General features: G+C 37.1%; 1 protein-coding gene across 10 annotated transcripts in view; it reads right to left on the reverse strand.

Moving 5' to 3' along the window:
• Window positions 1-2,988: 2,988 nt before the first annotated feature.
• SLC8A1 (solute carrier family 8 member A1) overlaps window positions 2,989-17,061 on the reverse strand; it is a 681,250-nt gene continuing 667,177 nt past the window's right edge. For all 10 annotated transcript variants that reach the window (XM_063918064.1, XM_063918070.1, XM_063918067.1 and 7 more), the window contains one exon: window positions 2,989-8,816. In XM_063918064.1, coding sequence (XP_063774134.1) covers window positions 8,440-8,816 — 377 coding nt within the window. In that variant the 3' untranslated portion in view covers window positions 2,989-8,439. The remainder of the gene's footprint in view (window positions 8,817-17,061) is intronic.

Genomic DNA, 17,061 nt, shown 5'->3' on the forward strand with positions numbered 1-17,061 from the left:
TATTATATAGGATAACAGGTGGCACCTATTGGACATTAATATTAGTGTAATACAAGGTTATATAAAATGTTTGTCAGGATTGTAGGAAACACCATGGTTGCAGATCAGACTGTTATCTCCACAGCTACCAATGGTTTAGACTACAGGCAGAAATCTGTGACTATCTACAGTTGTGGAACTATAAATGTCAGTATACTTCTAAATGGAAGGCAATGCAGAGCCAAATAAGTATGCAGTCAAAAGCAAGGGCAAGACATAAAATGCCCTATTGAGACTGATCAAACACTTTTAAGTTAAAATGTTTCCATCAGAAGAATAAAACTTAGTTTTCTGCATTGGCACAAGCTAATGCATTATACACTTAATCCTTATTTTTTCCGAACATAAACTGTCTCCAATCTTTCATATAAGCAGTAACCATGGACTTGATTAATAATCCCTTTAGATAGAAATATACTATTATGTGTTGTTTTCTATTTGTGTTTGATATTTTTTGCTCTGTTAACCCATCAGCCCAGGCCCCTCTAACAGGCCCTTAGTAGCTAGCCCAGGCTCCTCCAATTGGCTAAGGTAATAATTACTGACTCCCCCTCCTCTCTATGCCCCTAAAACAATACAAGTACTCTCCTGCTTCCCTGTTATCCACTATAGGGCAATATCCAATTGCCGGTGCTAATTTACCACATGGCAAAAACTGGCTTTTTAGCCCAGGAGTATTATCGGGCTATTCAATTAAAGTCCGTTTGTACTATGTAATACATGACCCATCTTCAGGTGATAACACATGAAATCTGGGCTAAGGTCCCATGCATTATTGCTGAAAAACAGGTCTCTCAGTGCCGCTTATTGGGGATTCTGCTCCGCGTGCCTCAGGCGCACAAAGCCTGGTCCTCGATAAGTGCCAGCGGTCATGGCTATTTGGATAGCGCCGGGGGGTCCATTCACTGCGGTAATTTACAGCAGCTACAAGGTTTACCCCCAATAAACCAGTAGGGGAGACTTTACATTACCTTTACTAATAATCATGGTACTCACCTTTGCAAAATGTTAAACTGAACACATTAGTATTTTTAAAGTTTATCATATTTAGGGAATTTCATTTTACAATTTTCTTATTTGTATGACTTTAAAATTGAGCACAGGTTTGTTAAATACGCTGTGTTCAACTGAACTGATTAGAAGGCTTGTAATGAAATAAATTTTCATTGCATAAATATCCACAGACTTATTGTAATTAATATTACAAAATATATGCAGAATATCAGTAACAAGCCTTTATAATGACAGCAATCCAAGCTGTCTTTCCAAAGCATCTACTACTTCAAGGGATGAGCTGGAAAGCATCTGTCATGTATAAATAAAGCAATTGTTTGTAGACATATCCTATATAAAATATATGAATTTGTGTCTTTAACTTAATGTGGTGCAATATATTCTTATACTATTATTATTATTATTTTTTACAATTCATTCGTTTAAACTGTGTATATATTTTATTATTCTTTATTATTCTTTATATTTCTGAAGCTGACTAGTAGACAGGCACCTCAATGTTATAATATGCCCGTTTTGCACTATTTAAATGAGAGCAAGGACACACTAATTAGCTAATAATCTATCTGTTAACCGTTTGCTATGGTTATATAACAATATTGACATAATAGAATGGTAATGCATCCCAATTAAGGGAGATTAAGAGTTAATATATATTATCCAATAGGGAGCCCCCTGAGGGGATAAAAAGAGACCATGGTAATGAGCCTATTATCCTCTGATGAAATCGCCATTGTTGTGGGCGGAGAAACGCGTCAGATGACTCATTTCCTGTGAACCGCAAGTGGAACGCAAAGTCCGGAAGCCCGAACCCAGAAGTCGCGGGACGCGACACGTGCAGACGGTCCACTCTCCCACAGTCTGTGGCCGTGCAAGAATCCCGTAGATTCAGCTACGAGTCCCCCATCCCCTGCATCTGATACCAAGATTCCAGCTACTGTGGACCAGGCAGGAGGAAACACTAGGAGGACATACGGGCTTGCACAACCCAGGAGCGCTCCTGACACTAACGGATGGGTGAAGTATTAATATACAAACACCCCATATATGAACAGCATCCTTTTTAAAGTGGCATGTAACCATTTATGATTGTTTTCTTGCACGATTTAACAGTCAGTCTGCTTGGAGCTAAAATCTTTCCAAATCATTGGTGCATGATACTACATCTACTCAGCCGAAGGAGAGTTAATTTCTAACTACCTAAACCGCATAAGTGCATGCAACTAATTAATCCCTTTGTGAATTAACAACTATTCTGCTTGGAACAAATACTAACTTTGCTTATTTATGTGCAAGTACTATTTCGGCTGAAGGAGAATTCTTCCCTAATTGGTTTAACCTCTGTAGGTGCATGCAATTAAGCTTTTAAAAGGGAGCATTACCAATCAAAGCGCAATCTGTGTGGAGTTTACACTTACTTGCTCATGGAGTAATTTACCAAATCACTGTTTCATGGTTTTACGCTAATAATACTGCTTTACTATTTGTATGTAAGATTAAGATTTTAATCAGTAATTTGAAATAAATCAGTAATTTGTATCAAAACAGCAGTCGGTTAACATATTGTGCGCCTTCACTTATATTTCTTTTATTCTTATACTGTCCTTGGAAATGAAATAATGTCATTCTTTATTATTTAATATTACTTTGTATGTTATAATCCAAGTATTAATAATACAGGTTCCCACATTATAACTCATCGGAGTTGAAGGAACCACTGTTCCACTGGTCGAAATCTCAAGTTACTTGGTTTTTAACTTCGGCAATTACATTACATTGCATTAATTTTAACTATGCTTTTTTCAGGCTCACCAGCCTGCTGTTGCAGATCACAGCTTGAGTCTGAAACAATGGTTCTGATGAGTTAAAAGTGGTTGCAAGTACCCCAAGTACAGAGAAAACAAAACAAATAATGCTATAGCCAATAGTACGAGCAACTATGCAAAAGTGTTTAATTTAAATCCAAATAAGAGTAACAATTACAAAAATCATATCATGCATGCAGATGCAGGAAAACATAGGATGAAGCAGAAGAACAAACATAAATGGGAAGTGTTAGTAAAATTCTACTCATTTGGAGATTTCAGGAGCACTATATAGCATTTATGTACCAGAAAGTAAAGTGGTGAGCCCACATTTCCCAGATAGAGCATTCACAAAGCTGTAGCTCCTAGAAAACAATCAATAAGAATAAAAACACTTTACTATGATATGGATATAATTTACCATATCTACAAAGTAGGCTTTTGCCTGTGGGGGGAACTATCCAAAATCCGTAAGAAAATAGTTGATGTATGTTTACTATTTTATACTCCTTAACCAAAACAATCATCTATTTCTCTTTGTAAAATAATATTAATGATAGTGGGGTGCACATATTTTTGGGTGTATTCGCTAGAAATTACTAGGACAGCATTAATTCTAAATCTAACATTATTTTAACATTTTTTTCACTATTACATTCCCATTTAGCAAATTATAGCTTCTAAAGCATTTTTGATATAAGTATTAATAACAGTTCAGCAGTTTATGCTTATTATTTATCATGTAAATGAAAACTTAATTCCCATTAAGACACACTGATATCATGGATGTTTTGTGTTGTTTCTAGACAGACTTTCCAATATTTTTTTTCAACATAACTGATGCAGATATATGTCTATGAATTATGAAAAATGTTTCTCACAACAATTTCTTTTTTTTATTTTTTATTTTTTATAAGCATGAAAGCAAAAAAATTAAATAAAATAAAAGTGCCAATTGACAAAGAAATAGATAATACATTATATGTACAATTTCATATGTCATCAATAAACCTCAGAGTTGCCGTTTATAATGTGATGAATGTCATTTGAACGTGAACCACAACAATTATCACAGTATATGTGCTTAATCTTACATTGGTGCACAAAACACACAAATAAAAATAAAAGGAAAATAAAAAGGTTAAATCCCTTATATTAACCCTGTACAACTCAAAGACAAGAAACCTTATATAATGAGATACATTTCATTATATTTGTTTTAATTCCAGAACATCAAGCAGGGCAATTTAGAATTGACTTGCTTCCTAGTCCCCAAATTTATTTATTTTTATTCCTGTTGCTATAAGCATGCATTATTAGCAGTGGACTCTGTGCTCATAATATGAACACAATATTTGCAAGCAAAAAGTGAAAACCAAAACAAATATTTTAAAACAACAAAAATGCATAAATTTTTAAATCACTAAAAGTGTAAAATTATATTTTTATACAGTTTTAATTTTTCAAAGCAGTACATTCATAATATATACCTTACCAAAAACTTTCATTAGCATATATTTATTGTCTTGTTTTCTTTTCCGCTACTATTCAAAAAGACGTGTACAACAAAATGCTATGTTAACATTTCTGGTGGTATGTGTGAATAAATTACATTTTTTACACTAATTTTTTTATTTATTTTATTTAAACCACAAGAAAGAAAACAAAACTGGTGGCACAGTATTTCAAGCTAGGATACTAAAATCTCTGCCAATACATAGTAAAACTTTTAACCAGTATGTATTGTCATCTGGATTTTTTCTGTATTACAGCTTTGATGATATATGCTGTCATAAAAGGAGTGTTAAATCAAAGAAAAATTGCTGGTACTGAATTATTATGTTTACCAATGTTTACCAATTTACACTGAAAATATATTCTGCTATATTTTAGAATATTTATTTTTATTTTTAATGAAAGTTGTTAAGTATAAATATTATTATGGCTGCAATGACAAAGGGAGTTGAGTGGCACATCTAATTAAAAATAGTATTTTTTCTTTATCATATATCACTATTAATTAAATTCAGACAATAGTTAACTGACTGGCATTACAGAATTAATTTAAATCAACAAATGAATGTGTTAAATTGCAAAACAATGTATTTTACATTAATATAATTTACTTATCAAACAAATTATTTTTGTGAATTCTAATCTATTTCTTAAAACGTATATTGTCTTTTTTGAAGAAAAAAAGAAAATAAAAATCAATTTCTGATTATCTTTGAAAAGGAAGCAAACTGTCATCTCCATAAACCCAAGCTATATAGTTTTACAAATCAATATATAGAGAAAATAATGTACAGTATTTTAAATATTTATTTCAAGAATCTAATAGATCACACAGTCAAATATGACATTTTAATTTTGCCTGTTGGGTTCATTTTTTCTTCTTGTGAATAATACTAAAATTAAGTTAACTGTGTGATAGTGTTTAATTACTTATTGTATGACCATTAATTTTAAAAACTCCAGATGACTTGCCAAGGCAGAAGCACAGCAATAAATATCTTGTTTTTTTAAATAATGATGAAATTAACAATGTGTGTATTGTGTTAACTGTTTAATATGTATGTAGCTTTTACAGACAAATATTTTTAGTTGAATAAAACAAAATACTGTACATACTAAAATGCTTTGGTATTTGTATAAACTGAACTTCCTGAAAAAAAGTTGGAAAGCAGTATGGAACTGCATCACCATTGCTGTAAAATAAAAATATGAAGTCCATGCCATCATATGTTTCTTTCAATTTGTGCGTAACAAGCTGTCAAATGTGGAATTCCATTGAAATAACATTTGTCCTATTTGTTATGGAAATTGTATTCAATAGTGTAAAAGCTACAATAACAATGGTCTGTATGCACATATAGTGTTCAGAATACTGACACATCAATGTCACTTAATTCTCCACTGCCACAAAGTAGTAAAGAAAATAGTAGGGAATATTAGCTAGAAATCATACCAAGGGGGAAATTAATTGGGAATGTTGAAGAATATTTGTAAAAAAAAAAAAAATTAAGTTGTTTAACATTTCTTGGATGGGCTAGGATATTAACTTTTGCCTGAGAACATAAATTCTAAAATTGGTGTAAAGTAACAGAACTATAGAAGTATTCCTCAGCAAAATTAGTCATGAAGGCATTATTAGTGAGACAAAAATGTTACTGTTTTTTTTACCAGTCATTGATACTGAATAAAAAGTCAACAAAGATTTTTATGGTTACAATGGGGAGCAGGTAAAACATTCAAGCATGTTTACAAATAACCACATCTGTAACTGTCCTTGAAAATAGTTTCAGACTGCTGGTGCAGTCACTTAATAATATTTCAGACATGTAAGCAAGACTGGAATGGACATGGTCAAAAGAGTTCACATGGTGTTATTTAGTGGTGTTGATCTGTGTTTATTATCTTCAATGCAAAGTTTCTGTTTAAAGTTTAAATCTGTTATTATAATGGTATCTATATACTAAGGACCACCCAAGTACAGTTTTTATTTCTGCAAAAAGATTATGTTCCAAACATGTATTTTGACTTTGGTTGATTTTAATTCTCACTTACATTTACATTTATATAGGTAAATATATTTTCCCATTAGAATTATTTAGAAAGCATTGAGCCTTAAAAAAATACAAACTATTTTGTATATATCTGTATCTTTTTGCTATTTTTTTCAAATGTTTTCTGTTGCTTACATTTCTCTCAATTTACTGATCAAAGACAATATTGGCATCCAGTAAATAGAATTTGCGGTCCTTTTTTAAACACTCTACAACACATTATTTCCAAAAATGTTTATAGATTAAAGAGATTTAGTTGAGCAGCATTTGTAGAGTACCAACATTTAAATAGCTAATGCCTGTTAATTTTCATTGTTGCAAAATTGGACTGTGGCAATTTTGGATGTTTAGTTGAACAATATCATTTAACACAATGTGACTAATCAATATTCTGCAAAGCAATTCAATAATGCACTGTAAATAACATTTTAAATGTGTTGCACTGGTATTTCATGCTAATCTAATAGAAATCAAACATTATGGGAAATGTTGCATACTAATTTGAATGAAATAATAGGTTTCCATGAATTAAGGCCTCTACTGTTTACGGGTAAAAACCTGCAGGTTTGTACTAAGAAAATTGAGACCACAGGATATGTAAAATCAGAACAAATATGAACTTTAGATCCACTTATTCCCTTCAGAAACACTATAAAAATCCAGTTTTGACTACAAGGCATTACTGCTCTTTTAAAAAAAAAAGTATGAACGTAAAAAAATGCTTATAATAATGATGGGTGATATGTTAAATATATAACCCACTAGTAGCTATCCATAAGCCTCATTGTTGCTTACAGCTGAAGATTTAAGGTCAAAGAAATACTGTACTTTCTTAAATAATGCTTTAATTTCCTAGGCACATTTTTGGTATTTAATTATTAGCATTTGACCAATATTTGACCCTTTAATGAGCAAAGAAAAAAAATTAGAGGTTTGACAGTCCTTCATTAAGTTGATGTTCTCCCACCTTTGTACAGACCTATGCTGATTGTATTGAGGTTGTCTATATTACCCAAATACTAATATTATTTAAAAAAAATCCCCTCCCCCAAAAAAGCAAATTAAAAAAATCCCTAAACAGAAAAACACATCCAAGTCTTTTACATTCAATCAACATTAGTAAAAGGATTATCGCTAGGCTATAACATACACCAATACTTTTCATCCATGCACAAGAGTACACAGCACAAAGACATTCCAAAACATGACTATGGTTATGAATGGGAAGTGCCCAGAAATCACCTACACATATAGCTCTGGAGGTGGTCTTAATGACAACAAAGACAAACAATGTGTCTAGACCAGAATGGGGCTCTGTATACAGTACAGTGATGAAGCTATGTAGGCAATGAACAAACAGGAGACACTCAATGTAGTTTGGTGACCTAGAACAGGGAGAAACACATGCTAATTACAATGCAACAGTTAGTTGGAGAAGAGAAGGCTTCTTTTTTGGTTGCTTTCATTTATCCATTTCTTATCCACAATGAATTTAATAGAACATAGCAAAGTGAACCATCCTGGAAATACACTGAAGAATAATATTTTGAAACCTTGAGTGTGTTCCTGGCAACTAATCCACCATTTACCACTTGGGCCAATAAGCTTTTGGACTTCTAATGTCTGAAATTCGATTACAATTCTTATCCAGGCACTCACCCTTCTCACTCCCCAACAACAACAAAAAATAGTTACTAGTAATTCCGGCATCTTTACATTTTAACAAAAAAAGGCCCAAGTAGCATTCAGATTAGTCATTTCAAAAATAAAAGTAGTCAGGTACAGTTTAGGTACAGTTGCAAAGATGTCCCTGCATCCATGCCTAGTTCAACATGATGACCCCCCCATCCCCCCGGGTAAGAAACCTTAAATTCTTGTTCCTACCCATTAAAAGGAATGCTTTACAGTTGCATCCCATCAGCAGGTAAGTGGAAATGGCAATGTCTTTTCTTTTCCTCTGTTCATTCTACATATATTTATATATATTTATATATTTACTATGTTGGAGTGTTTCTTTAGAAGCCTGGTATGTGGCAGTAGGCTTCCAGAGATGAGAAGAAAATGTACAAGAGCCACAGGAGGGTAAAGAGGGCTGTTGTAAGAAGTTTGGCAGTCCGTGGGCCACCCAGCTCACCACCGATCTCAGGTCGCCGTCTGTAGAGAAGGACACCAACACTTACGAATGCAAATATGGTGAAAAGAGTGACGGAGAAAGCCAGTGTGCCAGGTTCAACTCTAAACACCTCTCCACGGGCTGTATGGTAAATTGCAGCAATGGACCAAGCTACGCCAATTCCCAGGAAAACATTCACAGCGTTGCTACCAGTGACATTACCTATGGAGGCATCAGCATACTGATCCTGGATAGCTGCCACTTTACTTGCAAATGTATCTGCGGAGACATAAAAGGAAGCTCATTAAACAACGCGAACAAACGTCCTGCAATGAACAAATCATACCAACAGCTGAGTGTAGAGCTGAATATTACTATGCACATACTGTACCTGCAGAACATACAATAAGTACTACATTTTACCCTATCAAAATAAACCACTAAATAAGCACTTATAATTAAAAATCTCTGTCAATATGTAGGCTATAGCATGTCTAAGCCATTTGTAAATTCTACATTTAAATATAAATCTAATAGTCAGTTTATAGCAGATATCTGTTGTTACTGCATCTCAAGGTTGCAGACTATATTATTGACTTTTCTGACTAAGGTCTGATCACCTTGATCCCTCTACATTGACAATACCTTTCATGTCTTCTCTAAATTTGATGTCTAGGTGTCAACCTTGACACTGCACTCTTTCCCCAGTTCTGTCATTTCCATGATCAGGTCCTTTTTCCTGGATCTGGTCACCAAAACTGTCATCCATGCCCTTATCATCAACTGCCTAGATTACTGTAATATACACCTCACTGTCCTTCCTATATTCCACATGGCCCCACTTCAGTCAAATTTGAACTATGTTGGAAGTTGTGAACTTGTTTGTAACTGTCTAGTCTGATCACCCATGTACTATGTAATTTTGCTGATTGTTTCATCCATTATGTATGGCGCAATGGTACCCTCGTAAAACTATATAATAATAATAATAATAATGTTTATGACATACCATTACTACAAGTGTACCCACCGTTTACATACAGAGAAACGGCATGTATCACTGATGCCACCATTTCCTATTTTCATGAATACTGTTTCAGTCCACAACCTGTGGCCTCCACTATGCATAGGCAAAAAAACTTTTTCATTGAACCAGTATTGAATATTTTTATAATATATATTTGATTTACTCATGGCTTTAACTATAACTGTAGCAGCAGTTAGCAGCAGCATAAAAGTCCCTGACCCCACAGGGAAATAAGCTTCTCCCGATGGCATTAGCATATCTCCCAACTTTTTCAAATTAGAAAGAGGGACCTTGGCGCGTGCACCCCAGAAAAGGGGGCCTGGCCTACGTGAAAGGGGGCATGGCCTTGCGGCAGAGCTACAATCACGAGTCACGCCCCCCTTTTACCATCACTGAGGGAGCATGCCCAGCCCTCTGTGACCTGCTGGCATGCCCCCTCTCCCTCTGACACATGTGAATAGATGCTGTGTGCATGCGCACAGGGCAGCGAGTGCAGGAGCCTCCCAACTGCCCCCCCACCACTACCACTTCGGGACACTGCGGCCCGCGGAAGGTACAGCGGGACAGTCCCCAAAAAACTGGACTATCCCGCAAAAATCGGGACAATTGGGAGGTATGCATTGGCAATATATGATTTATTTAGACCATTATGTAATTGGGGAAATAAAATGGTCAGTTTACAACTCATCTTAGCAAAGGAGCAAAACCGAGAATGGGGTGGGTGTCATATCTTTGCTATTGAGTCCAGTATTTAATTATACACAGAATCTAATGAAGGCTAAAAGCCTCTTTATATGTGACCCCAAATCTCTTTCCCCAATTGTCTATAAAAGTAATATTACACACTGAGAGTGCATTCATTATTGTTATATAATATAACATACTCTTGGTACATATATTTTAGTTGCCTTTTTTTACATAACTTCAAAAGCAAATTAGGGTTTGCTTTGTTCTTTTCCTGACTCAGTAATAAACTTGCCTACAGGTTATCTTTATGCTATATGGAAAGGCAAACCATATAATTGTGCTGTATTTTCATGTTTACTTCAGAAATCACGATGCTTTTCATGGTACAACCAGACTGAATATGTATTTTCATTGGGACGGGCTCATCTGGTGTTTCGCCTGATTTAATACACTCCATGGCTACTGCATTTTCCACTTATTTGCTCTAAATTAAATCCAATATGAAATAAATGTGTATGATAAAAACAGCCACTTTACAAGTTTAGTACCTTTGTCATCCTTCAAGGCTGCACAAGAATAAACCTTTCAATTGCTTTATCATTTTTCCTTGAATTACCATTACTTGTATTGTAGTTTTGTGAATAGTTTTGTGAAGTGTTGGCTTTGGTCAAGCTGATTTTAAATATACTGTGAAGCATGGGGTTCAGGGACTCTGCATATCTCTTATAGGAAAGATCATAACGCTGTCAAGTCCAGGGTCCGCCAACCTCCAAAATTGTTTGAGCCCTGTCGGGATTTTATTTAAGAAGATACAGTATTATTATTTAGGAATGCTCTTTAGGCTGTGGATAGCTGAGGAAGGTAACAAGATTTAAAGTATGGTATTGTCTAGTTGCTGTGGGTCAGACTGCTCAGGTGGGAGGTTACTGTATATAGAAATTCCTACAAGAGGTGGTATATAGTTAATATGTTTTTGTTTTATACCTCTAGAACCCTTTGAAGCTATATAATCATTTCTCTCTTCAGAGTATAGGTCCAAAAATACACAGTGATCCTTTGGTTGTGACCAGCCTCAGGGATTGCTCTTCTGCACAGAAGAAGAATGTTAAAGAACTGAAAGGTTTATTTTTTAGCTGCCTAATTAATCTCCATATTTTCAAGAAAAATAGCTGGAGCTAAAACAGTTTGTGATAGCAGTGATATGGCATAAAAATCCAGGGCCATATTTCTTATCTGCGTGTTGCGGCCATAGAAAATCAGCTCTCATCATAATATACCAAGTAAATATTGCCGGAGCAGATGAGCAAGACTCTCCGTACTCCACCAGGCCAGACTTGCTGGATAATACAAGAGCCCTGGAAAATTTCACTATTTCAGAAATATTTGCCAATGTCCGTGCCACATGACAAAATTCTCTAATAAATTTCCTATATGCACCTCTTTGCTTCTAAGGGCCCCATACACTAGGACGATTTTACACGATTTCATACAATTCCGATATATCCATCTGATATATTGTATGAAATTGTGTACAATCGTATGTGTTTTAGATCGTATCCAATCTGATGCGCGTCCCCGTGGCTGTCGGAAAGGATCCCCTAGGTTGTTGGTGCTACACTTATGATATATCGGAATTGGATGGAATCGGATGAAAAAGAGTGTTTATTGTGCATGTGATATATCGCATGCGATGTATCACAGGGAAGTTTGACTGGCATTCTCAGGACACTCCCAGCCCCCGTAGCCCTCTATCCAGCCCATCAGATATCTCATGGTACAATTGTATGCCGTACGATATATTGCATGCGATGTATAGCGGCTTCATCAATCGCATGCGATAAATCTTATGCAAAAATAGCACAAAAGTACCAAATCGTATGGAATCACTCCCGGGAAGGTCCCGGGGGAGTTCAAGGAAATTACATCCGGCTTCAGCCGCAGACATATCGTTGTAGTGTATTGGGCCCTACTTTGCTACTAAAAATTTCACACGCAGCATACAGTAATAACCAGTTCATTTCAAATGTTTGTGACCTCAACACACACACACACATATTCAGTCAAAACACAATGGCAGACATTGGCCAGCATTAAGTACATGTAATGGGAGGCATTTGATATGCCGGCTGTCGGGATCCCGGCGCTCACCATACCGACGCCAGAATCCCGACAGCCGGCATACTGACAACTATTCTCCCTCTTGCGATGTCCACGACACCCCTGGAGGGAGAATAAATAGTGGCGCGCATCACCGTGCCCGCAGTGTGGCGAGCGCAGTGAGCACGCAAGGGGTCTTTTGCGCTTACCCCGCTGCCTGCATGCCGGTGGTCGGGATCCCGGCGCCGCGGTCCCATGCACTGGCATAACATACTACACCCCACGTAATGGCTAGGCCAACTCATAGGAAACAGCTTAAAAAACATTGTCACGCATGTTTAATGTACGTTAAATGAAAAAGAATATGCAGAAATGTTATATATCAATATACAATATCTACCACAATACAAGGCCAAGGGGCTGGATCTGAAGAAGCACACAAAGTGGCTGTAGCTGCTGCAGCCACGGAAGCCACACTAAGGGGCCCATTTATCAATGAGTGATAAAACTCGTTTTACCAGGGCTATTCGCACTCGAGGATGCCCATGACAGTCATAGAGTGGGAATTGATCCTGTGGCAAGCGCAGTGAGCCACCGAGCCAGCAGCGTGGTGAGTGCAGCGAGCCCACAAGGGGACTCTTAGCACTCACCCTGCTGCCAGCATTCTGGCGGGTGGGATGCCGAGGTCAGGATATTCACAGCCTTCATCCCGTCTGCCGGTAAAACATACTGAATCCATTCTATGTGAAAGAAAGATAAATAAAATAAGGTGTGTTTTAGATCAGCTTTTCCAACTTCAGTCCTTGAGTACCGTTAAGAGCTCAGCTTTTTAAGACTTCTGAGCAGATGACGCAAACCCTGAAAAATATATATAACTCATCTGTGCATAACGGAGAAATCTTGGGGCTGTTATTCAATATCACAGCCCCTTACTAAACATTTCCCAAATGACCTTTCAACCCTGGATCTCGGAAAGAGCCCTGTCTCCTTCTGTGTGTCGTTGGTAGCCTCTGGAAAAGGGGTGTGCATTTCTTTTGTAGCCCTACTTTTAGGTGAACCAGTACTATGCTGAGTATCCTAAGGCTGGTATTTAGTACTTCAGGGTAGCCCCACACACAGGGAGCATGGTACTCATTTTTAAAGTTCCCAATGTTTAAAATTCTTTAATTATAGAATGCACTGTATAATGGGAATTAGTGATTTCAAAGAAAGATTTATAACAGCGAAAAAAGTCACAAATTTCGTGGCCTAATGTGAAAACAAGGCTGATACAGTATTTTTTGGAACGGTTCTGAAAATGTCACCCATCTCTATTTCTATGTGACTCTCCCTGGACCAATTGCACCATTAATGTTACTGTGTGCTGCATATTGTGTTAAAGTTGTGCTGCTCATTTAGATGCTGATGTGGGGAATATTTTGATCCTTGTTACACTGTTTCAAACGTTGGCAGTTTCATAAAGAACTTTTACTTTTTATTTTTATGCGTGAAAAGCATTTTGGAAGCTTCATCAAAGACAATATTAATATTTAAAAAAAAAAGAACATTGAGGCACACGTTATGTGTCTTGTATCAAATTTTACAATATGCCTTATGAGATCATTCAATTCATTTTTGTCCATATAAATGACTTAGTGTAAACGTACTGTATCTAGCCAACATCTTACGATATAATAGTTTTACAGGTATTAAATAATGAGTTGAATAAGCAGCAGTGTTTACCCAGTAATCCCTTATTTATTGGAGTTTTAACTTGTGGGCAGATAAATACCTTTCCCATATTTGCACAGACTTACAGACAGCAGACTCTAGGCTTCATCTTGTAAATTTCAGCTTCAGATGTCAAAGCTATTTGAACGTGTTGGCCCAATTTCCTACTGCATAACATATGCTCTGTGATTGCTGATAGTTATAAACTATCTCTGAAAGATAATTAACTCATTGGGGATCCAACCGGCTTAAATGTTAGCAGATTTTAGGTTTTGGCCTTAAAATGTCATTAAAGTGTTTCCCATGGCAAACCACTCCATGACCGACTTGAGAGCTTGACGCGTTGAATATAAAGATGTCTCATATTTATTAGTATTTCCTGGCTGCCTCAAAACTGAACTGCCAATCTATTAGGTCATGCTAGCAGGTGACACGTTTGAGCACAAACCACCCAATTTGTTAGTTCCAGTAAAACACTTTAACTGTTATATGAAAGCAGTTAAAATCTGTGGAACACAACTTTACAATTATTAGTCTACAGTCCAATGAAACATCTGAAAAGTTCTAAACAAATAATCTAACATGTATACAAGGCTGTTTATAAATGTTCATTACTGAAAGAATGGTACACTTATATAAGTTCCTCAAGTACTGCTACCATAATAACAGTAAAATAATGCCTGAATATGATATTGTTGATCTAATAAAAGAAAAGTTTAGAGCCAACAGGGAAAAAAACGAATGTCATGTGATCATCCTACTATCGCATGGCTACTATTAACTTCCACAACCCTTGGAGGATAGCCAGACCCTGTCTCCTGCTTTTAAGCTAGGAATCACCTGGCACTTCTAGGCTGATTGCTTGGAATGGAGAACGTATGCAACGGACCACATGGTTTTATACTGTGCCCACTTTATGTAGGCAGCAATAAACTCTCCTACACCACTAATAGCTTCATGTCTTGAAAAATGAGTTCATGTCTTGAAAACTCCAGCATGACCTGCAAATTGGGAACAATGTACCCACTGGAGAAGTTTCTTGTAAAATTGTGGGTCAATGAAGGAGGAACAGAGGTGGAGATCAAGGAAGTGGCTAGTAGGCCTTTATAATTGATAATTGTCTGGTACTGTATAGGCTCCATGCCGGAAAAGTACATACCATAGACTTGTGGGGAAGACATGGATTGAAAAATTGTGCTGTTTGTAAATATAAAATAATTTTGCAAGCTGTATAAATGGTTACTTGGAGATGAGCAATTTCAAGTTAATACCTCCATTCCTCAAGTTCCAGATGTATAGCTAGAAGTTCCTGAATGGTGAAATTAATTTTGGCATGTAGAAATTTCTTTTAAAAAAGCCACATGGATGTAATTTCTTTTCTGACGATGTCTGGGAGAGTACCGCTCCAACCTTCACTGACAAAGCATCTGTTCCAAATAAAAAGGCAATGACATGTCTGGTTGTCTAAACACAGGAGCCAAGGGGAAGACTTTCTTTAAAGCCAGGAAAGTCTCATATTATATGCACCTTGAAGACCAAGTGTTTGATCGGGTCAAATAACTACTACTACTAACTGCAAAGAAAAATCTAGCTCCAACTGGACGAATGAAGCTTCTAATTGATATACTATAATCTGACATTGCCTGAGTCTCTGGGAGAGAGGGGGGATGTACTCACCCACAAGGATCCTGTAACTAGATTGATAGGGCAGCCCAAGATTTTATGAAGAGGTAAAACAGCTGCTTTATATTTGCAAAAGATAGACATCCTGAAATTTCAGATAAGAGAAGGTTCGGCATTTGAGGCAACAGAGAATGCAGACCGGATAGGGATTACTCTGCTAAAGCAATAATAAAAATGGGACTGACTCCAAAATATAATCTGAGGAGAGACTGTTCCTACAGAAATAGATGTGATTATCCCAACTTCATAGTTCTTTGGAAAGTGGAGTCAGTGCCTGAAAAAAGCAAGTCTCATTGATTTTAGTCTGGTCTACCCTGCGCTTCTCCTCAGACCTTTCTCAAAAGGCATAGGGCAATGATGTTGCATAGGGAATTCAGATTGTCAAGGGAAGTGGGTAATTCAGGAGCAGTCAATTATTGCTGACTTCCACATGTTGAAGTACAAACAGACTTTCCCTCCAGATTCAAACATGGGCACTGCCATGTTTGATTTCACCACATGACATTTGCTCTGGACTCTGCCTGATTATCCAGCCAATGTCTGCTCCCCAGCTGGTATAAATATCCTGCATCTAGGCTGCCTCAATCGTCAGTGCTTTGGTTGTCTAACCCTGTACACATGTCCTTCCTGTTTATGGATTCTTCAGCTTATGCTTCCAGGTATTCCAGCTCCTGTGATCTTGCTCCACTAAGAGACCCGCACCAGTTACCATCCTGCGGTGCAGCCTGACTTCTGTAGTGTTCCAGCATTGCTCCCTGTTATCTGCTGCAATCTGACACCGGCCTCCAGCTTACAGCGTTGGTCCTGCTCCGCTTCCAGCCTCCAGCAGTGTCCTGGTATCGCTCCCTGCTTCTATTGTCTGCAGCATCGCTCTCTATGCTCCATAGTGAATTTGTCACTGGCTTCCAGCTTCCAGCATTGCACCAACATCGCTTCCAGCTTCCAGCAGTGCTCCTGTGTCACTATCAGCCTTCAAGCGGTGTTCTTCATCATCTCCAGTACCACTCTCTGTCACCAGCGGTATTCCAATATCGCTCTGCATCTTCTACCACACAACATCGAACCACAGTTTCTATTGATACTCACCATCGGACTCTAACTTCAGCGGTGAGTTCAGCACATCTTTCGTTTGCACCGGTTCCATTTGGTAGTCTCGGACAGTTCTTCCAAGTACCACTTCAACCCCTGTGTACCTGTGTTTATCCCAGCCTCCCGTGCATCACCTGCTGAGCAGTACCAGCTCGGTTCTCATCACAGCGGTTAGCTGTGGCCTACGGACTTACCAACTCCGGGTCTTACAAGGACTTTGTCATCTTGTTC

The sequence above is a fragment of the Pseudophryne corroboree genome, chromosome 4, assembly GCF_028390025.1.
Source record: "Pseudophryne corroboree isolate aPseCor3 chromosome 4, aPseCor3.hap2, whole genome shotgun sequence".
Classification (NCBI taxonomy): domain Eukaryota; kingdom Metazoa; phylum Chordata; class Amphibia; order Anura; family Myobatrachidae; genus Pseudophryne; species Pseudophryne corroboree.